At 43.0% G+C, this 25,072-nt stretch overlaps 2 protein-coding genes and 1 long non-coding RNA gene across 3 annotated transcripts in view; 1 reads left to right on the top strand and 2 right to left on the bottom strand.

Moving 5' to 3' along the window:
* Positions 1-929: 929 nt before the first annotated feature.
* Positions 930-1,319, bottom strand: LOC309557296. The gene is made up of 2 exons (XR_014225382.1): positions 1,171-1,319; positions 930-1,107 (listed from the first exon to the last, which is right to left on the bottom strand). It is a non-coding gene; the product is annotated as an uncharacterized lncRNA (long non-coding RNA).
* A 450-nt stretch (positions 1,320-1,769) lies between these two features.
* SPSB3 (splA/ryanodine receptor domain and SOCS box containing 3) lies at positions 1,770-9,865 on the bottom strand. Its single transcript, XM_082262423.1, has 6 exons — positions 9,693-9,865; positions 8,088-8,262; positions 7,809-7,996; positions 6,216-6,318; positions 4,508-4,633; positions 1,770-3,467 (listed from the first exon to the last, which is right to left on the bottom strand). Exons 1-6 carry the CDS (start codon positions 9,819-9,821, stop codon positions 3,106-3,108), a joined length of 1,083 nt encoding a protein of 360 aa, XP_082118549.1. The 5' UTR covers positions 9,822-9,865; the 3' UTR covers positions 1,770-3,105.
* A 5,832-nt stretch (positions 9,866-15,697) lies between these two features.
* NUBP2 (NUBP iron-sulfur cluster assembly factor 2, cytosolic) overlaps positions 15,698-25,072 on the top strand; it is a 31,720-nt gene continuing 22,345 nt past the window's right edge. Inside the window, 2 exon segments of the mRNA XM_082261989.1 lie at positions 15,698-15,757; positions 24,563-24,681. Coding sequence (XP_082118115.1) covers positions 15,742-15,757; positions 24,563-24,681 — 135 coding nt within the window. The 5' untranslated portion in view covers positions 15,698-15,741.

Below are 25,072 nucleotides of genomic sequence, written 5' to 3'. Positions count from 1 at the left end.
CAGGAAGTGGCAGAATGGAATTCCACCATGTTCTGGCTGCAAAACTGGGTGCGAGGGCCACATGGCAAGGCCTGGCAGGCCGGATTTGGCCTGCAGGCCTTGTGGTTTACATATGTGCTTTAAATTGTTTAAGCCATCATGACCCAAAAAACTAACGAATTACTACACTAACAGGTGCACTTGCTGGGGTGTATTTATTGGCACACAATCTACTCCTTCAAAAACACTGAAACAACCAAATGTTTATTCTGGCAGGATACCTCTGTATCGCATGCAATGCATTTACGAATTTAAAGCGGTTGTAATCCCGACTTTTTTTGTAAAATAAAACAAAGGACTATAGTTACCTGCTCTGTGCAAAGGTGTTGTACCTCTTCTTTTGGGGTCCCCCACCAGCACTCTCCGCTCCTCCATTTCTGCGAGTGCCACCATAGCAAGCTGCTTGCTATGGGAGAACTTGCGTGGGTGCGCTTCCAAGCCGGGCTCTGCGTGTCTATAGGCACAAACAGTGCGGCTTGGCCCCATCCCCCGCTTTCTCCTTATTGGTTTTGACTGGCAGCAGCCAATGGCTTCTACTGCTGTCAGAACCTCCAGTGAGACCAGGAAGGGAGAAAAGAGCTGCAGCAAAAGGGCACAGCACTGGATCGATAATGGACTGTTAGAGGGGGTGCTATATTGAAGGATGTTTTACCCTAATGCAGATGATGCATTAAGGTAAAGAACCTCAATGACTTTAGAACCACTTTAAGGGCTCCAGTTCTTCAAATGTCAACTGTCTCTTTAAAAGCCATTTACCTTCGTCCAGTTAAGGACTGGCTTATTTTGTATAAGATCTCCCTTCTACATCTCACTGATTGTACTGCTCATTGTCAAGTTTCAAGGATGACCAAAAATTAGAACCCAAGCCAAATCAAATACACAAATTCTGATTGGGTTAAATGGGTGTTTTATATAAATTACCACCAGGCAGATGTAATGTTAAAGAATAAGTGCACTTTAAAACACCTTAGCTCCTTTTAATGAAGCCAGTCAGGACAGAAATATAGGAGCTGTATTTCATGACTTGTTTTGAAGCGACATGAGGTCGGGCTGTCTGCTGTATCCTTCCTTCACTACTCAAATGCAAATCATGTGTAGGGGCATCTAATATCTGTATGTTTGTTGTGGGACAGCGACCTATAAAATAGTGAAATAGAGGTTAAAAGAACTATGTAACTTCAAAAACAGGTTTGCAACAGCAGCTTCCACTTTTCTGTTCTGACAGATGCTCTTTAAAGCATATCTAAATTCAACAACAAAAAATAAATATATTGCAGCCTACTAGTTCCCTTGAGTATGGCTGTATTCGTTTTCATTTTTGAATTACCCACTGATTCTGCAAAAAAATGTCCTTGTCACTTCCTTTGAGCTTAAAAGAAATCACAAAGAACCTTATCTTTAGTGTGTGTAAACTATTAGTCCCATCAATCCACCATGAATGAAACTAAGGCAGACATGTTTTAAGTCCCGACTCTATGACAACCACGGCTATGTCTATTGATAGAGTTTAAATTAATGTAGATGTGAATGGACAAAGGGTTTACCAAGCAAAAATAAATGAAAAAAATAAAACAAAGCTACAGTACATCTAAGGATGGGTAGGCTGTAGCACATTATATTTTTTAATTTTGGGTTTAGATACACATTATTGTATTCAGGTAAAGCCAGCAAGGTTAACAAATATAACCTTTTATCTCTTTACCTTTCTTCTGCAAAGTCCTCCAGGCTCTCTGCATGCAGACAAATCAAACAATGCATCCCAGGATCCCTTGTTATGTGCACGCTGCTTTGGTTAGCTCTGTCACACTGTCTGGGATCAGCAGGGGCACACAGCCATCTAAAAGGGATGTTAGGCATGCCTTCTTCCATACAACACAATGTATAGTACACCCTTCTTTTTATTTCCCTAGTGCATTCACAGTTGTACACTCTTTCGGATAATTCACATAAAGCATGTGTTTAGACATTTTTTTTGGACTGATGACACTGGCTATGAAGAACAACAGAATAGTTTGTTTTTATTCTCACCACAACTGTGCACTTATTCTTTAACACCATACACAATATGAATGCTATATTTCACTCTGCATCTTTCATTATTACAGGCGTTACATAAGAAATCCACATAGTATAATAGCAGTGCCATATTAAGCAAACTGAACCATTGCTAAATATGATCAGGTCCTCCGTAGATACCTATAGGCGCTTGTTGAAGACTAAAATTACAACTCTTTGTGCAAGTTTGGTAATCATGGAGGGCAAACAGTTGTCATAAAACGTAGAAACAGTGTGTACATGTTTGACTTGACTGTTCTTGAAGAATTCCCATGATTGATCTCTGTGTGAAGATGCAGGTCATGGGACAGTATGTCCTTAATGAACTTTTTCCTCTTCAGACCAGCTACTGAGCAGAGTGCATGTAGAGCATTTGATGCCATACAATCATAGAATAGGGGTTCTGGGTAGCTGATTAACCATTGTTTTAGCCTTTGCTATTACAGGCCATGAAACAACTCTCCAAACCGTCATGCTAGCCCTGGAACAGAGCCGGGAGATCTTCCAAATTTGAGCTGCAGTTCTAGTCCAGCTCAGTTGAGTGAAAAGGGCGAAGCTGATGCTTAATATAATCTGTATTAACAATAGTTTTGTCAGATGTGGTTAAAGTGCTGGTAAATGACAGACTACACAACAAATAGGGATCTGGATCTTTTAGAAGCCCACTTAACAATGAATGCTGTGGACCGGATCGTCACTTTAAGGTCAGGTGTTAAAACCATTTGCCCTACAAAAGGCTGAAGGTCTGAACTGTACCAAACCAAAACCAGGCCTAAATAGAACCTAGCAGTCTCTAGCACCAACATCCTTTTTTTTTTTTTAAATGTTATCATCATAAGGTAATAAGATGATCAGTACGTATCTCCTGATTGCCCTGGTCTCTTAAGGTCAAATTTTCAATTTCTTTGCCAAAAGAGGTCTCCTTTCTTGATCCTTTGAAGAGTTCACAGTGGATGTTACAGCAGATGGTTGTGAAAGGGCTCCACGCTACACCCTTCACTCCACCAGCATTTAAATCCTGCGGCATCGCTTCCTTTGACAGTCCTCTAGCTCTGGTGGGCAGCTGCTGTCAGAGTCACTTCCATAGGAGGTGCTAGCCTTGGTGTCGTTTTTGCGCTGTCGGCTGGGGCTGATGCCCATCTGCAGAACCCAGCCCAACTTGTTGTTTATTACTTGTTTGAGCCCAGGAGGGAGGGGCAAGGCTTCCAGAGAGTCTATGTTGTCAGGAAGCAGCTGCCGTATGCGGGCGCAGCATAGGTACTGGAGGGATGTGCGGCAGCAGCATGAGCGAATGACCTTCATACTGCTCTTAGCGGCTGTGGAGCAGACCATTGGGAACAGCTTCTTGTTCCTCAACTGTGTGGCTGCTACACCTAGAAGGCAAAAGATGCATATTAGAAAGATGTCCTCATAAAAAATACAGGGGTTGATTTACTAAAACTGAAGAGTGCAAAAACGGAGTGCAGCTGTGCAAAAAAACCAAGCAGCTTTCAGATTGTTTTGTCAAAGTTTAACTGAACAAGCTAAGGTTAGAGGTGATTGGCTACCATGCACAGCTGCACTAGATTGTGCACTCTCCAGTTTTAGTAAATCAACCCCACAGTCTGTTGTCTATTTTACAACTATACAAGAAAGTACTTATTTAATATTTATGACTTTTAAACACTTTAAAATAACTCTCTCACCTTGCCCATGCAGGGAGAAGTGTCCCTACAATGGGCATGTCAATCCCACTTATTTACCTTACCTGCAATCCCCTGCAGCTATCTCCTCCTCCACAGCAGTACTTCTGGGTATTACAGTGCATGTGAGCTCCTCTTCCATAACTGTGCTCAGGCCTAGCAGCTAATCACTAGGCTCGAGCACTGTCACATGACCATGCAAACAAACCCACTGCTGCCCCCATCACTGACATGTCTGATTTCAGTGGCAGATATGGAGGAGGAAGGAGGTAGGAGGGGCACAGGCAAAGCAACACCTGGCTGCCTAATCATCAAAAGAAACTAAAAAAATTACAATTTCAATTGTATTCAGATGTTAATTATATTTATCATGTATTTAATAAATGTATAGGTTTTAATTTGATCTTTGATATTCTGTTTTTCACTAGATATTTACAATTATTGTTTTACATAAAAGCATTAAATACAGGGTGCACCCAAATGTTGACTTATTCACTTATGTGTGCAAAGCTTGAGCTATTGAGCTTTGTAAATAAGTTCTTCTTTTCCAGCAATATAGATAAAATGATATAGTTAGATATATGAAAAGTAACCAACAGTTCTACCTGCTGGTTGAGAACACAAAATACTCATATTAATTATTTCATATCTTACTAAAAAAAAAAAATTAGAAATGTTATTTGTTTTCTAGTCTGGACCAAAATATAAAAAGGACATTTATATATTCTCACCAATGCATTTGCGGTTCTTGTAGAAGGTCAGCACCCCATGCCATGTGTCCAGGTGCACGCCAATGATCGACCCCTGGCCAAAGCGTGAGGAGAAATTGCTTTTGTCACCCTTGTGCTGAAGTAATCCTGTCAGACAAAGAACATAGTAGATCAGTCTGAAAACTCAGTGAGATTCTGTCTATTCCAATTACTGCAGATAGAGAGCTTGGCAAACTGAGGTGATTCTATAGTTGCAGGTGTTGAACAGACCAGTCCGGTGTGCCAGGTTTTTACTTTTAGGAAATTCTCTCACTAGCTTGAAAATGTAGGTAAATGCACAAAAAATCAAGTATATGAAATTCTAATTTGCAGTGGCTTTCCTTTCCATAAATTATGTTTTATTCACTTGCAATTTGCCTTTGAACTTGCTAGAAAAATTTGACTATGCTAGGGGAGAATTTCCTAGCCCAGCCTCCTCCCTCCTTGCACGTCACAGCGTTCTCCCTTTCAGGGAGCGTGTAATTACTATCTGTGCTGACCCAGGGTCTCCAACCACCCCTTCACCTCCCTATATAACCTTTTATGTAGTTGTCGGGAAAGAAGAGAAGGGTAACACTAAAGAGTGTCACCTAAATGACAGCGGAATCCGTTGGGGCTGCTGACATCCCATCCAATATGGCTTTTGGATGTCAATACAAAAAATGTTTTTATGATATTTTTATGATAAATACCCATATTAATCTTATGAGAGGGTTTTTTGAATGAAACATCTGGTGGAAGGGTCTCCTAATCAGGCTACTCTAGTCAAGATTGATATTTCGATTTCAGTTTTGGATAGAGTGAAGAGGGATTAGAACACCTGTCAGATTTGTATTGCTGTCTGTACCGGTTAGGGAGATATACCCTCTCTATTTACCATTAGCATTTAAAGTGAAAGCAAAACAAAAATCCTAAATTTTGGGTTGTACCTAGAAAGACAGATGGAAAATCTTCCAATGAGGACACTAGTTCTGGTGGCCTAGTGGTCCCCAAGGGATTCTCTTAAAGCGGAGTTCCAGCCTAATCACACACTCACCTGTCCAACAGTCCAGCTATGCGGCCGCCCGAAGCCTCGCTCTTCTCCCTCTCTGCTCTGCGGCATCACTGGTGTGGGCACCCGGCTGTGACAGTTTGCGGCTTCACAGCCGGGTACGCACTGCGCATGCGCGAGTTGCGCTACGCGTCGTGATTGGCCGGCAATCTTCTGGGACCTCTGACGTGTCCCAGAAGATTGCAGGGAGGGAGGGGAAGAGGACAACTCCCGCTTAGGGCACCGCGGCGCTCCGAGCGGAAGTGGGAGCGGGTACCTTTCAAAACTAGGTACCCACTCCCCCCCCCAAAAAAATGACATGTCAAATGTGGCATTTCAGGGGGTTTGGGTGGAAATCCGCTTTAAATTGCAGTGGGGGCACTGCACACAGGCTTTTTACCTTCATGCATTAAATGCATGAAGGTAAAAAAAAAAAAAACCTTGAGCCTTTACTGTACAAGCCTGTCCTTATAAATTCTTTATAAATTATATTATTCCTTATATATTAGATTTTAGTGCAATATATTTTTGCAATAGCTTATGTCCCTGCCACTTTCACAACAAAGGGTTGATTCTCTTGCAGTTATATTCCCCATATTATTTGGTCATGACTGCAAATACCATCAGCAGGCAGTCAGTAAGGTCTACCTTCAGTCTTACCTGTGTATGATAGCCCCCAACTCTCTGCATCTTTTCCTAGAAGACTGCAAAATGTGTGACGATATTTGTCCAGGTTTACATCTGATGTTCCAATGCCAACCATCTGAACACAATGAAAATATATTATCAGAAAACTAACAAAAATAAAAGGGGTAAAAAGCAGCATTTATTACACATGTATTTTTTAGGTATCTCTTGTACAAAGCCAGCAAATCACACACAGACTTCTGGCTGGTTGCAGCTGCTTAAGCCTTTCACATCTGCAGATGCCAAGGCATGGCAGTTGAACATTCATATCTGACCAATTTTAAGGTCAGGGTTGGCTAAAGGAAATTATTACTTCGTACAACAAAAAGGTTCATTTTAAAGTCTATTTAAGGCCCTTACTGCCTTCAGATTTTCATGATATAATAGACTTGGGAAGTTGGTTTTAGTAGAGTAAAGCCCCGTACACACGCACAGATTGTTGGCCGTAAATTGTTGGCCAACGTCCGATCGGCCGATTGTAGGCTTGTTAGTATGATGCTTCCGACAACCAACTGCGACTTTTCGGCCGAAAAAAACTGGTGTGCATGCTATAAAATTTTTGTTGGCCAACAACAGAACGGCCAATTGTTCCTCAGTCAGTACAGATTTCGGCAGACAAAAATCAGATGAGCAAAACTGGGCATGCTCAGAGAAGAAAAAACACACGGAAAGTCAACCATCACATGACATCACTTCTGAAGTTGGTTTTTGTTGGCCAACAAAAGTCCAGTGCAAGTCTAGAGCACATTTCAACCAACAAACAACACTGGACAAAAGACGGCTGATCGGTCGGCCAACAATCTGTGTGCGTGTGTACGGGGCTTTAGATGTGACTGTTAGTCTGAAAAGATATAGGATGTGGTAGATAGAAAGTATTATATTTTACCTGGCTTTAGCTCTGGTTTTCACCCATTGCCCTTTTTTGGCATCTGGTAACATCACTGCAAGTGACTCTGCCATAACCTAACTGCTATAGCTGTGAATCCACACAATGGAATAGGGGGTGCCGCTACAGACTCCTGTGTATCCAAAACTGGTGACTCCCGCTGAGGGTGCAGACTAGGGAAGAGCTCGTTTTAGCTTGATGCTTGCAACATAAAGGTAAATAACCACTGTATGCTGCACACCAACAAAGCCCAACAGTCACTATGGTGAGAGCAGCCTCATCTGGGCTAGGCTAGGATAGGCGAGGCCCCCCCAACGCATTTTGCCCCACACACGAGGCTTAGCCGTGGCTATAGCTGCCATGCTGTAGGATTAAACTACCTTTATGTTGGTACCAGAAGACGATAGAGGCTTCGTAGAGATTTTCGCATTTAATTAGTGCGGTTACTGATATTGAGATGTGGATTTTTTTAAATCAGTAGCTATAGAATGATCTCCACTTCTAATCATTCCACCTATGATGTAGGCCTACTGCTCAAAAGAGAGCACACAGTCTTGGTTTTACACATAAAATTAAACCCAAGATAAGGGATTCCTACAGCACTATGCAGAAGCTGCCTTCGCTTTTTATTTTGAGAAGCCCTGTAAAGATATCTGCATCTTTCAATGACAGGAACATACCATGTCTGTGCCATACACCGGTGATGTCATCTTGATCTCCCAAAAATGTTGTCCCTCGGTAAGCATCTTAGTGCCCCGAATGGCAGCTGTACCACAGCTGTACTCCATGTGGAAGCTAACTTTGCGATTGTCGCAACTCAGCAACGTGGCTGTGGATTTACTCCCATCATCCCACACCCAGTCAAAGTCTGCAAGAGAACAGAAGAAGAAGAAAAGAAAACAAAGTTAGCAACAGACAAACGTTTGCTTTAAAGGCCAATAGACAGTGCTTGGTCTTACAGTCATCTTCCTCTCCACACTGGCAGCTCTTGATCTGGTGGAAGGCGTACAGGCTGGAGCAATAGGCATCTTTCTGGTTGTCACAACTACAATATGATTCGCCTGTCACAGGCACTGCGCTGGGAATGGAAGCCGGCAGATGTAGCAGCTCAACCTCAGAGTCGCTGTTACTGTGCTGGGAAACACGAGGAATCAACAGAATTGAGTTTTTAAGTGTGACATTTTTTCTTTTGTAGATTGTTTATAAGATGTTAAATTCCTCGCCGTGCTTTTACCTTAGGACCATGACATCCTTGCCATCCTGTCACTGCAGGCAACTCGCCGGCCAAAGGATTGCTAGAAGAGCAAATAATCCACTCATAGGACAGGATCACTAGTGTGACATGGGCCTTACTGACAACAGAAGCAATGCTGAGGCACGCACTTAAAAGAACTGTAGTCTAAAATAAATATTTTTCAGAGTTTCTAACAGCAGAGATGTTAATATACCAAAAAGTATATCTAAACCCAACAAGAATGGTGGTTTTAAAATGTTTTAACTCTTTAATAAACTCAACAGTTGTACATACGTAAGTGAAAGTGCTTATATGTTCACAATTACATTCAATGTATAAAAGAAAGATATGTTTTTATACAAAATATGTTTAATAAAATGAAGATCTGGAACAGTGACAATCTCTTGTATGCTTTTTATTACCTACATTCTAAAATACACTGCCAAAAAGACCACATACTGAGATAGTAGTAACTGTAAGGCTAGGGAGGTCACCCCAAAATTAACTTGAAAGTAGATTCACACCATAGGTTTTATTTGTTTGGGAATTTTAAAAGGACAGTTCATATGCCCATAAAAAAACTTTCATAAGGGATAATCTGGTTATCCAATGATTTCCTGTAGGTTTGCATTGTGAGAAGGAGCAATAAATGAGAAATATTGCAAAAGCCTGGTTTTTGTTTTAACATCACCACAGATCAATGACAGTTATATATGATTTTTTTACACTTATTTTTTTCAAAATGAAAAAAAGTTCACCTTTTTGGAAAAAATAACTGCACGTATTTTTTCAGGAAAAAAAAAAATGTGCATGTATTATTTTTTCCTGCAAAAGCTTGAAAAGCATTGTATCCGTGATTAGTGGATCAGAGGTGCAATGCCAGGAATTTGCAGACAAGCCCTACAGATTTTAGCCCATACCTCCAATACGGGCTGACTTTTACAAGCTGCAGGGCTTGTGAATGAATGAGAGCGGTCATCAGCGCCCTCACAGTTTATTGAGAGCTAAATGCCATCAGCCACAATGGCTGACAGTACTTGTAGTTCTCCCATTCACAGATCGCTGTGAATGAATGACGCGACCATGTGGACGGAGTCCTGCACAAAATGTCACAGTGGGTGCAGAGAGAAGATCCCCTGCCCGCTGTAACAGGGATGGGGAGGATCGGGGGTGCAAGGGGCAGGCCTGGAGCATGTTACACATTACACCCGAATTATGGGTGTACTGTGTAACATGTTCTGAAAGGTGAACTTCTCTTTAGGGACTACAGTAACTTTAACAATTTCATCTCCTCATCTGACTGGAAGGGTTACTACCATACAAACCATACCTGTCCATCAGAGTCATAGCCCCGAGTCTCCTCTCCAGCTGGCAGGACTGGGGCTCGAGTTTCTTGGTCTCTGCGGACTCCACTCAGGACAAATCGCCAGGCACGGCTGTTGCGTGGGCGACGTGCCATGCTGCAAAGTAAATGCTGCAAAAATCCAAACAAAAAGTCAGTAGATGGTCCACAGAACGCTAAATTTTGTTAAATGCAAGCACTTTACTTCAATCAATCAGTCAATGGAAAGTGTCATGTCGTCAAGCTGGCCAAAAAATGCTTCCCTCCATTGTCCATTACCCTATTTTGCTACCTTCACTCTTCTTTCCTCTAATTCCCCTCCACCCTTCTCTGAACCCTGTTCTTTGTAAATAAAGCTACCTTATTGTGCTCCTGCCATCAGGGGGTGAAGATAGGTCTTTATGTGTCCATTGTCAAAAAAAAAATGGTCTGTAAATAGTTCTACGTGGACTTCTCAGTCTCATTGCTACATTAGCTGTTTATAGATATAACTATATTGGACTTTAGACTACTGGATCAGACTAGGTCACAATCATTATGTTTGGATATTTGTTTTCCCACTTGTGAATTAAAAAAAAAAAAAAATACTGAACAAGAAGAGAGGGCAATTGGGAAATACACATTGACAGAGCAGTACAATTACATCACAAGGCCCCCTATAGGAGTGAAACACTAGGCAGAAAAAAAGACTTGGCTACGCCTATGGGCAGTCTTAGCTGGTATACATCCCCTCTCTGCTACAGGCCTTCAGTTTAGTAACGAGCAGTGTCAGAAGCATTAAAACTCCATAGAGGGGGTGGGTGCTGTGTCTGTCAATAAACTCAGAAAAATGGATTTTGCAGTAGGTACAAAGATCCTATTTTCTATTTCGTTCATTGACGGCCACAGCGCTCCATATTCAGAACCATAGGGACGTCCCCAAGCAGTGCTAAAAACATCAGGGGTGGGACAACAAAAAAATATTAATGCTAAACACAACCAAGTAACAGGAGCCCAACAAAAAACAACAACTGGACCCCAAACTGAACAATACAACCCCAAAGAGGGAACAGAGCCTCTAAACAGCAGCCTGCAAAATCTTGCGGCCAAAGGAAACATCCGCAGATGCCAAAATGTCCACTTTGTAGAAGTTAGTGAAAGTGTGCACCGACGGCCAAGTGGCCACCTTGCAAACCTGCTCCACTGACGTCTGATGATGGAAGGCCCTAAGAAGCACTAAGCGCCCAAGTAGAGTGAGCCGTTACAGGGAAAGGAGGAACCTGACCCTTGATAGAATAAGCCTGAGTCACCGTCTGTCTGATCCATCTGGAAATGGTCGCAGAAGAGCGGACAGCCCATTTCTTTGCCCATGCCCATCCGTGATCACAAACAGTGAGTCTGACCTTTGAAGACTTTATGGTTGCCAGATACACCCGAATTGCCCTAACCACATCCAGGTCATGCAACACAAATTCCTTGGGATGGGCGGACCTGGGACACAAAGGCAACACAATGTCTTCATTCAATTGGAAGTCAGAGACCACCCTAGGTAGGAACGATGGGCGTGGACGAAGAACCACCTTGTCTTTGTGGACCACCAAGTAAGAGGTACGACAAGATAACGCCGCCAGTTCCAGCACCCTGCGAGCAGAGGTGATAGCCACCAAAAAAAAACATCTTCTGAGACAGCGTAAGCCGGGGAATCTTCCGAATATTTTCAAAGGGAGGCTCCTGGAGAACTGACAGCACCAAGTTCAAATCCCACAGCGGTAGAGGAGACAGCACCGCAGAGTCAGGTGTCGAACCCCTTGAATGAAAGTACGCATCAATGAATGCGTGGCCAAGGGTAGCTGAAAGACAACTGCCAAGGCAGACGCCTGGCCCTTGATGGTACTCAAGGCCAACTTATGCTCAACACCTCTTTGAAGGAAGGTCAAAATCTGAGCCACCGAAAAAGAACGAGGGTGAACAGTGATCGACTCACACCATGAAATGTACACTTTCCATGTACGATGGTAAATCTTTCTAGAGGTAGACTTCCTAGCCTTCAGCAGTGTCAGAATCACTGACCCAGGCAAACCTCTATACTTCAGCACCTAGCTTTCAACAGCCAGGCTGTCAAAGCCAGCGACTGTAAAGCAGGATGGAAGATCGGCCCTAGGAACAGCAGGTCCTCCCCCTGAGAGGCAATCTCCAAAGGATTTTGGGGTCCAATCGCACCAGGTCAGCATACCAAGACCGGTGAGGCCAGTCCGGGGTCACCAGAATGACCGGAATCCCTTTGGCCTCAATCCTGCGCAGGACCTGTGAAGAAGCTTGCGAGGAGGGAAAACGTAGATGAGATGGTACTGTCCCTACGGGGCCACCAGAGCGCCTGTGGCTTCTGCCAGAAGATCAAGTGACCTTGCCACAAACCTTGGTACCTTTCTGTTGAGCCGAGACGCCAACAGATCCACCTCGGGGGTACCCCACCGTGGACATATCAGGTGAAACACGTCCAGATGAAGGGACCACTGCTCTTTGTCCAACACCTGGCGACTGAGATAGTCCGCCTGCCAATTTTCCACTCCTGGAATGTGTACGGTGGAGAGGGCCAGAACAAAGCTTTCTGCCCACCAGAGAATGCCCGCTACTTCCAGAGCAGCCAACACAGTTGTGTGGCCTTTTAGTTGTTTAAAACAGGAGGTAAGGAGGAGACATAATGACTCCTCAAGGCCTGTCAAATGCCTCTGAAAAGCAATCCATCTGGAATTTCCCTTTAGAGATTCGCCGCTACTGTAAACTTTCTCCGTGAAAGTGGCGTTGACCTGTGTTGCTGGCAGCTATATTTATATATGCAGAATGGGTTGAGCCTTAAGCCAGCCACAGATGGTTAAATTCATGGCCGGTTCAGCACTGGAACCGTCCGAGATTCGAACCATGTATGAGCGAATTATTGTACCAAAGTTGATCGATCAAGCCTGCCAGATTTTACATCCAATTACCGCAATCGACTTTTATAGCCACTAGCAATATCCACAGTCTTCTCCCAATCGGGAGAACACAATGGTTGAGCTGCAGGGGTTCTCCTGCCAACACTGTGTTGATGGGGGGAATCTAGCAAATTTCTTTCATGCAACCTGTGTTTGCAGGAAAGAAATTTGCTCTGTCTTTGGCCAGCCTTAAAGTAGTTGTAAACTCTGTTGTTTTTATTTTTAAATAGCAAACCGGGTTATGTACACTTTATTATTCAAAGCGTGATGACCCTTACCCTATTGTTCTGTTATCTCTCAACTATAATGGATTTGTTTGCTTACCCCTTGTTCTTGTTGTAACGTCTTTGTACTGTGTTATTGGCTGTATACTAAAAAAAAAAAAAAAAACAAAAAAAAAACCCTCAATAAATCCTTTGTAAAAAAAAAAAACAAATTTATACCTACCTGCTCTGTGCAATGGAATTGCATAAAGTGGCCCCAATCCTCCCCTTCTCGGGTCCCTCACCGGCCCTCCTTGCTCCTCTCCTTCTTGATGTGCCACCATAGGAAACCCCCTCCTACTGTGGCACACCTGTGGGCACGATCCCAAGCCGCGCTCCCTGCGTCCATAGACATAGGCAGCGTGGTTTAGGCTTTATAACCACTTTAAAGGATAAGTTAATCTTTCTGAAAAATAATAAAAGTACATATTTTTGCAAGAAAAAAAATGTGTATTTCTTTCATAGAAGTCTGCGAAGCATTGCACCCGAGCTCATCAATACCCTCGCAGTCCCTTTAGAGCTACAAGCTTTCTGCCACAATGGCAGACTGGATTTGTAGTTTCTTTATTCCCAGATTCACATGAATGAATGACACGGCTGTCACCGGGAGGGGGGGGGGCGGAGAGATGGGGGTCTGCAAGAACATATTACACCCTAAATATAGAGGTAATATACAATGTAACATGTTTAAAACACTTGCCGACCGCCCTGTAGCAGTTTTACTGCTACAAGGTGGCTGCACTGCACAGGGTTACGTATATATATATATACGTGATCCTGCACTTCTGGGTAGGGGGTGTGAGTATGTGCCACCAGTTACTCACTCCCGCTGTGATTCTACACAGCGGGAGCCAATCAACGGGTCCCACAGACTTGATGTCCGCAGGCACCCACTGATCATTCAGTACACAGGCAGAACGCTGTTCTGTCAGTACAGAAGGCATTGATCCTGTGTTCCTGTAAAGCACTGACACAGATCTTTGCCTTCCCCTTGTAAAAGCACCTCCCCCACTACACTATAACACTGGCTAGGCACACATTTAACCCTTTGATCGCCCCTGATGTTAACCCCTTCCCAGCCAGTGTGATCAGTACTGATCGCTGTATTTGTGACACTGGTTCCCAAAAAAGTGTCAGTTAGTTGTCCGATTTGTCCACGGCAATATCTCAGTCCAGCTATAAGTTGCTGCTTGACGCCACTACTAGTAAAAATAAATTAATTAAAATTCCATAAATCTATCCCCTAGTTTGTAGACGCGATAACTTTTGCACAAACCAATCAATATACACTTATTGGGATTTTTTTTTTTTTCAAAAATATATAGCGAAATACATATTGGCCTAAACTGATGAAGAAATTTGATTTGGTTTCCATTTTTTACTGGATATATATATAAAAATGATTATTTTTTTTTTAAATTGTGGGTCTTTTTTTGTTTATAGCGCAAAAAAAAGAAAAAAAAATGCAAAAGGTGATCGAATAGCACCAAAAGAAAGCTCTATTTGTGGGAATAACATCATTTTTATTTGGGTACAGCGTCACATGACCCTGCAATTGTCAGTTAAAGTAATGCAGTGCCGTATCGCAAAAAATGCCCTAGTCAGCAAGGGGGGTAAATCTTCCGGAGCTGAAGTTGTTAAAAGATGAAGATATCCTTTAAAAAAATCCAGACGACTCACATATGCGTCCACAGGGGAACCCCCAATCAGCGTCGACATCGCGCTCCCAGCAAAGTGACTGAGCTGTCGCAGACAGCAACCGGTCATTGTTTACAATTGTGACCTTCCTGTCACATGACCATTGTAACGGCCAATCACAGCAGTAATGCGAGCCGGAGGCCTGCCTTCTGGTGTTAGGACCCTCTTAAAGGGCCACTGGAAGGGGGGGAGGGGCAGCAGCAAGGGGTTAACCTTGTGCGAAAACATTTCTAGTTGGATCGGGATGTAAATAATGAGAGAGAGCGGAATTCCCCGACAGCGGAGTCTGCGAGGAGGAAGGAAATGATCAATGGAGGTCATAATAATAATAATAATAACAACAACAAACATGTGAATATATATATATATATATACACACACACACAATAAAAAGAAAAATAATAACAACAATAACATAGAAGAAGTAATAATAATTATATGATTTGAGTGCAGAGATTCCAAGGTAGAATATAATGTGTGTGTGCTATATATATATATATATATATATATATATGTATGTGTTTGTGTGTGTGGTCTTCCTATGTAAGCACACAGCAATGACAACAAACCTGTCACCCTGGTTCTCCTTTCTCCCCACCCCCCAGCTGTAACCTGTGACCCCTCCACTCTCTAGCACCTCCCCTTCTCCACCCCAACAATGTCTACCCTTCATACAGTCCCCACACACCCCCCTTCCCCCCGCTTCCACTTACCTCCCCGCCACAGACGTCAACAATAACCCCTGAACTCCCTCTGCCCCTCCGACGAGCAGCAACCCCTCCCCCCCATCTCAATTGGCTATGGCCCCGCGTCATTCAGCTAATACCGCGCCGCTATTGGCTATACCAGCCGCTCATCTGTGCGATAAGGCGGGTTCATTAGCACCCTTGCTCACGCCGATTGGTTGTCCCCAGCCAATCCCTTTTACAGCAAGGCCACGCCTTTCCTATGGCGCTTACAGTATTTGCGTTCGTAGCTGGCAAGTGATTGGCTACGGAGATTCTCCGCCTAATTAATGCGTCTTTCCGCCGACGAGTGGTGAACTCAGCCAATGAGAGCAAGGAGTTGTTTTGTGCGTGCTTGGTGGTTGGCTGGTTTTGTTGGTAGCGGAAGTAATTGTACAGCATGGCCAGTGGAGGTGGTGAGTGTTCCCTGGTAGTAATAAGAGGGGCTCCGAGTGTGTGGAAGCACAGGTTCTAGCATGGCACAGGGGATGTCTAGGCTCCAATGCTGTCACATGAGAGGTTAGGGAGAGTCCTCAGCGCTGTGACTGGAGGAGCTTCTACCACTTCCCACAGGCTGCTGGGCAGAGGGGACATTGAAGTACAACTAAAGGCATTTTGGATAAAGTAAGGGAGGAATATACCCACTGTCAGTTTTATTTTTTGCCATCTGTGTCCTATTGGGGAGATTTCCCTTCACTTCCTGTCCCATATCCAAACAGGAAGTGAGAAGAAATCCCTCCAAAGTGAAGGAATCCCAGGTTGTCACCAGAACTAGTGTCCTCATTGGAAGGTTTTTTTTATTTGTTCCAGTTCTGGTGACAACCCAAAATTTGGGATTTTCCTTTGTTCTCAGTGATATCCATAAACAGGACTAATAGAGAAGGTGGATCTCCCTAGCAGAGAACACATGACAGCAATAAAAACATGACAGGGGGTCTAATCTCTCTCCACTCAATCCAAGAAAAGATAGTAGTGAGGCTGCACCAATACTGTGAGGTAGAGCTGCACAATTCTGGATTAAATGAGAATCACAATTTGTTTTTGCTTAGAATAAGATCACGATTCTTTTAAATTATACAAAAAAGTTGGGCTAACTTTACTGTTTTTTTTTTTTTTTTTAATTTAATTAAAGTGTATTTGTTCCCCAAAAAACTGTGTTTTGAAAGACTTCGGTGCTAATACAGTGTGACATGAGGGGGGTATTTTTCCTTAGGCTGCTTAGAAAAATAATAGGTAAGTAGGTGTTGCCTCCGTCCCTGTATGTACTGTTGGGGGGTTTTTGGTGCCTCAGGCCAAGAGGGATTGGGGCTTTAAGGGCAAGTGCATAGATATAGAAACAAGTATATAAATATATGATAGATAATGTTCCATTTAAAATAAACAAAATTTTATTTACAACAGATGTAAATCCATATATTGTAGAAAATAAAAATACAATATATGGATTTACATCTGTTGTAAATAAAATTTTGTTTATTTTAAATGGAACATTATCTATCATATATTTATATACTTGTTTCTATATCTATGCACTTGCCCTTAAAGTCCCAATCCCTCTTGGCCTGAGGCACCAAAAACCCCCCAACAATACAGTGTGACATAAAAGATTGCAACGATCGCCATTTTATTCTCTAGGGTCTCTGCTAAAATATATATATATATATAATGTTTGGGGGCTCTAAGTAATTTTCTAGCAAGCAATACTGATTTTAACTTGTAAGCAACAAGTGTCAGAAAAAGGCTTAGTCTTTAAGTGGTTAAACTGACTTCGATTGCAGACCAAAGTTCAGGTCCTTTCACACGGGCGGTGCGTTCGGCAGACTCTGTTTTCCTCAGCGCGGATCGATCTGCAGATCCCCCACTGAGCAGGTGGATGACCGCTCCATCCCCATTTACTTAGCAGAGATGGAGCTGTCAGATCCCCGCTCTCCTCTATGGAAGATCGGATGAAAATGGACCGCCTGTCCGTTTTCATTCGATCCGATCGCCCAGACGGATGTAAAATAGGATTTCCATCCATCCGGATTTCACAGATCAGATCGGAGAGCAGCGGGGGTCAGCGGACACATCACTGCTGACATCCGCTGGTACATGGAGCATCCAATCAGGTCCGCCTGAAAAACTGACAGACGGACCGGATCGGAAAGCCTGTGTGAAAGGGGCCTTCATCTTTTTGATTTCTAAAATAACTAAATGATACAATGTTTCTTTTTATCTCTCAGCACTGAGCAATGTTGTGATAAACATTGCTGGCTTTTTTCTTTTTGACAGCTGTAAGCACTTGTATGAAATTGCAATTTTTTATTTTTTACAAATATTTGTGCAGCTTTACAATAGGATTACACAAAAGTGATGGTGCTGCTGCTCTCCAAGACACCCACTGGGAAGGGAAGAGGATCGGAAACAAAACAAGGAAGAGAGCGTACAAGCCGCCCTAGTGTAATCCCATATATTTATCATTAACTAAAAAAACACCAATTAATTCACTCACATGATTCCATTAACCACTTTAAGACTGCTCACGTTGCTGCTACTGCAGCACGGTGGCAGCCCTGTGTCCAGCGGCGTAGACCTACGTCGTTGGATTCCTCCCTGTCTCGGCGGCCAGAGGCTCGCTCCTGCCGTGTTTAGACACAGTGGGAGTCAGGCAGGAGGAGGAGAGATGGCGATCCCTATCTCTTCCCCGATCGTCGGGGAAAGAGTGAGAAAATCCGCCCGCTTGTGTAAACAAATCAGGCGGATCTTCTCTGTGACAGACTGGGAGAGATGACAGGATTCAGCATAGCTGAACCTGCGATCTGTGTCTATGTCACACAACCCCCTCCCCCCACACACGTCAGTAAGCATGAGGCACACATTTAACCCCTTGATCACCAACAGTGTTAACCCCTTCCCTGCCAATGTCATTATTACAGTAACAGTGCATATTTTTAGCACTGATTACTGTAGTAATCTCACTGGTTCCCCCAAAAGTGTCAAAAATGTCAGTTAGGGGTCCGATCTGTCCGCCGCAGTGTCACAGATCGCTGCTATTACTAGTATAAAAAAAAAACAATGAAAATGACAAATCTTTCCCGTAGTTAGTAACTTTTGCGCAAACCAATCAAAATACGCTTATTGCTAATTTTTATTTACCAAAAATACGTAGCAGAAAACACATTGGCCTAAAATGTTAAAAAATTTTGATGTGTACATTTTTTGGGGGGAATGATTTATATCAGAATGTAAAAAATATATTTTTTTTTTTTCAAAATTGTCGCTCTTTTTTTCAAAAATTAAAAATCGCACAGGTGATCAAATACCACCAAAAGAAAGCTCTGTTTGTGGGGGGGGGGGGGGAGGATGTAAATTTTATTTGGGTACAGTGTCGCACGACCGCGCAATTGTCCGTTAAAGTAACGCAGTGCGGAATCACAAAAAATGGCCTGGTCGGGAATGGGGTAAAATCTTCCAGTCTTAAAGTGGTTAAAAATACACTCATTGAGAATTTCTTTGTCAAAGACATGTAGCTAAATACATTTTGGCCTAAATATATGACAAAAATTGAATATATTGGATATTTTTTAACTGTCAAAGTAGAAAATGTAGATTTTTCGCAAAAGTTTCGCTCTTTTTTTTATTAATACCTCAAAAAATAAAAAGCGCAGAGGTGATCAAATACCACCAAAAGAAAGCTCTATAGGGAAAAAAAGGACATACATTTCGTTTGGGTACAGCATTGCATGACCGTGCAATTGTCAGTTAAAGTCACACAGTGCCAAGTTGAAAAAAAGTGGCCTGGTCATTAAGCAGGAAAATCCTCCGGTCTTAAAGTGGTTAAAATGAGACCTAAAGCAGTAGAAGCCATTCCTCCACAATGGCCACTGTAAGATCCAGTGATAATAAAAATTCTAGTAAATCTCAATGACAGCTGAAGAGCCTCCGAAGCCAATCTTCGACACGCAGCAGCTACTGCACATCCGCCCGGTCCAGCCAACGCCGTGCTCTGTAACAGACCTCTGCAACAAAAGGGGACAGGCAGCCAGGAAGGAACAGACATCACAGTCACCTCAATGACGTGTTTCAGAGGTGTGGCCTCCTTTGTCATGTCACCTTGATAAAATTTCTCTTCCAATTTTCTCATAGTGTATATCCCACTTTAGGCTCCATTCACACTAGTGGGACTTGTCATGTGAATTTGGACAAATAGGGGTTGATTTACTAAAGGCAAATAGACTGTGCACTTTGCAAATTGCAGCTGCATTCTGCAAGAGCAGTTGCTCCAGAGCTTAGTAAATGAGCAGGAGCTCTGCTGACTTCTGTCATCCAATCACGTGCAAGAAAAAGTCCTGTTTATTTATTTTCCTTGCACATGATTTTATTAGGTACTGTTTGCAAAGTGAAGCTTTACCTCATTTACTAAGCTCTGGAGCAACTGCACTTTGCAAAGTGCACAGTCTATTTGCCTTTAGTAAATCAACCCCTATGTGTCCAAAGTAACATGACGAGTCGCACTAGTGTGAATGGAGCCTAAAGTGGGGTACACACTGAGAAAATTGGAAGAAATGTTCCATACAAGGCACAATTGTTCATTTGAATGGGCTGCTGTGCCTGCGTTTCCCGACATAAAAAAGGTGCTTGCACCTTTTTCAAAACGCGTCTCGCAGGAAAATCACATGATCCTTTTGACCGTGCGATTTCCCTGCCCTTCCTACATCCATGAATGCGCTGTGTTTTTGTATTCAGAATGAATGGCAGTAGGGATGCACCGAAATGAAAATTTTGGGCCGAAACCGAAAATGCAGGATGCCCTTGGCCGAAAACCGAAAATGACTTTTTCCCCCAAATAATTTTAAAATAGAAGAGGGGCATACACCAAAAACAGGCAGCGATGTACACCTGTCGCTGCCACCCTGTCACAGTATATGTACTGTGATGGGTTGGCAAGTGGTTAATTTAATTACCAAATGGTATTTCTATTATGCAGCATGAGGGGGTTAATGTATTGTCACTGCTGGTCACTCATCTATTAGTGACCGACAAGTGGCAGTTAATTAACCCCTTTGTGCTGCATTAGTGCAACCAGTATCAGTGTTAATTAACACTGGTTGCACTAATGCAGCACAAAGGGGTTATTTAACTGCCACTTGTCGGTCACTAATGCATCAGTGACCAGCAGTGACAATACATTAACCCGCTCATGCTGCATAATTAATACTAATACCATTGGTAAGCTGCCTCAGCTAACCCCCCCCCCCCCCCCCCCCACTGCCTCAGCGTCCCCCTCGGCAGTACACCCTCTGCCTCAGCGTCCCTCCCCATCCCAACGATTCAATCTCCTTACTGTAGTGTCACTCTGCTGAGTGCTCCTCCGGTGCCCTTCATTCAAAAGTACCGCCTCTGGCCGGCCGCCCGCCTCCCGGTGATGTCACTACTACTACGATCTGTCCATGAATGAAGTGACATACCGGGCGGGCGAGCGGCCGCTAATACGGTAGTTGTAACTATGTGAGCGCTTCACTTCCCTGTCAGCAGGAGACGATGAGCATGAATGAACTGACCTGACACCGGGCGGGGGGAGCGGCCGCTAATAGCTATAACTATGTGAGCCTTCACTTCCCTGTCAGAGGAGATACCCGCATGACAGGGAAGTGAAGGCTCACATAGTTATAGCTATTAGCGGCCGATCCCCCCGCCCTCCCGCCCGGTGTCAGGTCAGTTCATTCATGCTCATCGTCTCCCGCTGACAGGGAAGTGAAGCGCTCACATAGTTACAGCTACCGTATTAGCGGCCGCTCGCCCGCCCTCCCGCCCGGTGTGTCCCTTCATTCATGAACAGATCATAGTAGTAGGGACATCATTGAGAGTCGGGTGGCCGGCCAGAGGCGGGACTTTTTAAACCTGCTAATTTCGGCATTTTTAACCCATTATCGGCCGAAATGGGATCGGCCGATAATTTCGGTGGCCGAAATTTCGGTGGCCGAAATTTCGGTGCATCCCTAAATGGCAGCCCCATGCGTTTTCTCACAGTAGCACTTTTTCGTTGCAGGAATCACCGCGATTACCATACCCACAGCCATCCGCATAGCTGTGAACCGAGCGTTCTTGTCAAAGCTTAATGCCCCATACACACGTGCAGATTATCTGCAGACTTTTGGTTACTTATGGTTACTATGCACAGCTTCACTGGATTCTGAGTGCTCCAATTTAAGTAGATCCCCCCCCCCCCCCCCGTGTCTGTTTCCATCCCAGCAGACGTTTAAAATATGACCTGTTTCTTTTCCTGCATTAAAGTACATCAAGAGGCCCTTGGAAGTCAATGGCATCCACCCACGCATCCTAAAAGAATTGTGAGACTAAAGAAATCCCCTAGAGTGTGGGACTTTTTGGGCAATAACCAATCCTTGAGTAATTATCGTAAAACAAATAAGTAATTTTATTAATGTTGTACAAAATATGAGAAAATTGTATACAAATCAAAGGAAGAAAGCATTAAAATACATGTGGCTATGAATTGCATCACTTGTACATGGAGTGGCTGAGAAATCCAAATGATGAACTGACGCGTTTCGGACTTTGGCCTTTTTCAGAGGTCAAATGGAGAAAAATCTCAGACACAAATGCCAATCCATGAGATGTATGTAGCCACTATTTTAAAAACAAAGGAGAATTGTTATGCATCCAAGGGGACTGCTATAACCTTTACGAGACCAGGTAGTATGGCTCAATCAGAAGGAGAAGGAGAAATGGGTTGCCACAACTAAGCGAAAAGAGAGCTGTAGAGGTGACAGACCGTCATTTCATGGCAGGGATAACCGCCCCCCACCAATGGTTCCCACGAGGATCCCTGAGATCGGTCCCATAAGGGGCGTTGTATAGTATATACGAATCTGTCACGGTCTTAGTAACATATGGAATTTGGAGTAAAACTGGGGTGACTGATTTTAGTGGTCCTCTGAATACCTGGTGAGGTAAATTCCTATACCTCAAGGATTGGTTATTGCCCAAAAAGTCCCACACCCTAGGGGATTCCCTTAGTCTCACGATTTCAGGGATGTTGGCAATACCCATTCTAACCACTCTATCCGAACACCTTCTAGAATCCTAAAAGAATTGAGCGCTGTAATTTCAAAGCCTTTGTTTCTAATTTTTAGGGACTCGTTAAGGACTGGAATAGTACCACTGGATTGGCGTAGGGCCAATGTGGTGCCTATATTTAAAAAGGGATCAAAGTCTTTGCCAAGTAACTATAGACCTGTTCGTTTAACTTCTATAGTCAGGAAGATATTGGAGAGTTTAATAAAAGACCACATAGATGAGTTCTTGCTGGAAAAAAATATTTTAGGCAACAGACAGCATGGATTCGTGAAAGACAGAAGTTGTCAAACAAATCTGATTTCTTTTTATGAGGAGGTAAGTAAAACCTTGGATAGGGGTGGCTGTGGACGTAGTATACCTGGGTTTTGCAAAAGCGTTTGACACAGTTCCCCACACATGGCTAATGTGTAACGTAAGGTCTACAGGCTTGGAAAGATCAGTTTGTAAATGGATAGAAAATTGGCTTAAAGATAGAATTCATAGAGTAGTGGTTAATGATTCTTACTCTGAATGGTCTAAGATTATCAGTGGTGTACCCCAAGGTTCAGTGTTGGGACCCTTACTTTTTAATATCTTTATAAATGATATAGGGTCTGGGATTAAAAGTATCATTTCAGTCTTTGCAGATGACACCAAGCTTTGCAGTGGAATAAGTTCCAGGATGTCTCCAATTTACAAACCAACCTCAATGCACTGTTTCATTGGGCAACTATGTGGCAAATGAGATTTAATGTTGATAAATGTAAAGTTATGCACTTGGGGGCTAAGAATATGCATGCATCATACATACTAGGAGTACAACTGGGGGAATCCATAGTGGAGAAGGATCTGGGTGTTCTGGTAGATCCTAAGCTTAATAATAGCATGCAATGACAAGCTGCGGTTTCCAAAGCAAGCAAAGTCCTTTCTTGTATGAACAGAGGTATGGACTCCAGAAAGCGAGATATAATTTTGCCCCTGTACAGATCATTAGTAAGACCTCATCTGGAATATGCAGTTCAGTTTTTGGCACCAGTTCTTAAAAAAGATATCGGGGAACTGGAGAAAGTGCAGAGAAGGGCAACCAATCTGATAAGAGGCATGGAGGAGCTCCGCTATGAGAAAAGATTAGAGGAACTGAATTTATTCTCTCTTGAGAAGAGGAGATTAAGGGGGGATATGATCAACATGTATAAATACAGAAGGGGTCCATATAGTGAACTTGGTGTTGAGTTATTCACTTTAAGGTCATCACTGAGGAAAACAGATTTTGTCTCCAAATACAAAAAGGTTTCTTCACCGTAAGAGCTGTAAAAATATGGAATAGACTCCCTCCAGAGGTGGTTCTGGCTAGCTCACTAGATTGCTTCAAAAAAGGTCTGGATTCTTTCCTGAGTGTACTTAATATACAGTAAGTGGGTACTAATTTTTTTTTTTTTTTTTTTTTTTTTTTTTTTTTTAGGTAAAGTTGATCCAGGGAATATCCGATTTGCCTCTCAGGGGATCAGGAAGGAATTTTTTTCCCCTGCTGTAGCAAATTGGATCATGCTTTGCTGGGTTGTTTCGCCTTCCTCTGGATCAACTACGGGTATAGGATTGTGTATATGGGATTGCATGGTTGGGTTTTCAATACTGTTTTTTGTTTTTTGTTTTTTCTTTTTGTTGGTTGAACCAGATGGACTTGTGTCTTTTTTCAACCCGACTAACTAACACATCAGAAGGCAAATAACATGCCTTTTGATGAATTGGAAATAGGTAATAAAAAGCCTTGGCCAAGAGCTGTTAACCCTATCCACTTTAAATGTTATTAAAAAAAAAACCATCAGACATGTCAACATACAAAGGAGATGCATACTGACGCAGAACATTGCACTGTATAATGCACCTTTGTACATACATATAAATCTAATGGATCGTTTTTCAGATGTTAGAGCGATGGAAAGTTTTCAAAGTTTTGCTTTCATTTTACAAACAGAACTATAAAAATGATGGCTGGAAGGTAATAAGCTGCTTAGGATAACTCCTTCTCTTTTTTGTTCCAAGGCTTATGAATGAGGGCAGAGTCACAGTACAGTAGATGAAGGGAGCACCATAGAACTTACCTAATCTCTCGCTCACAGTTCTAATTCTGAAGTATATTATCATAATATTTTTGCTTATTTCAGAGAGCAGTAATCTTGCTGGTGTGCGGCACATCATCCTGGTGTTGTCGGGGAAAGGAGGAGTTGGCAAAAGTACCATTTCCACAGAGATCGCACTGGCACTGCGTCATGCTGGAAAAAAGGTGAGAGGCTATTGCAACATCTTAAAAGAGTGAGGGCCATTGTGACATTAAAAAAGGAGGATCTATTGCAGCACTGAAAAAAGATAAATGAAAAATTGTAAGAGACCACTGCAGCATCTTAAATGGGAAGTCCACCCGAACACTGAAATCCATTACATCTACAGGCTTCCACAGTCTAAGACTAACCTATCTAGCCCTGTAAAGAAGTAATCAGTATACATACCTTTTCTGAAGCTGCTCCGCTCCGGTCCCACACTGAGCTGTCAGTGTCGGGTGCAGAGGAGGCAGCCGACAACGGAAGCCCCAAAGTAACTCTAAGTGACATCACTTCCTATTAATTTCACAGCCATGGTCAAATGGACTAGAGCGGCTTCAGAAAAGGTATGTATAA

The sequence above is a fragment of the Pelophylax lessonae genome (genome assembly GCF_965119305.1).
Source record: "Pelophylax lessonae genome assembly, chromosome: 6".
In the NCBI taxonomy this organism is placed as follows: Eukaryota; Metazoa; Chordata; class Amphibia; order Anura; family Ranidae; genus Pelophylax; species Pelophylax lessonae.
The sequence above is the reverse complement of the archived record's forward strand: the minus strand, read 5'-3'. Positions and strand labels throughout refer to the sequence as shown.

Excerpts from the sequence above, each read along its gene's own strand:
- SPSB3 (XM_082262423.1), bottom strand. The coding sequence starts at position 9,821 with ATGGCACGTCGCCCACGCAACAGCCGTGCCTGGCGATTTGTCCTGAGT. Across the intron at positions 6,319-7,808 it reads CGGTGTATGGCACAGACATG|ATGGTTGGCATTGGAACATC; the intron begins GTATGTTCCTGT and ends CATTGTGTTCAG. Across the intron at positions 3,468-4,507 it reads CAAGAACCGCAAATGCATTG|GTGTAGCAGCCACACAGTTG; the intron begins GTGAGAATATAT and ends TTTGCCTTCTAG.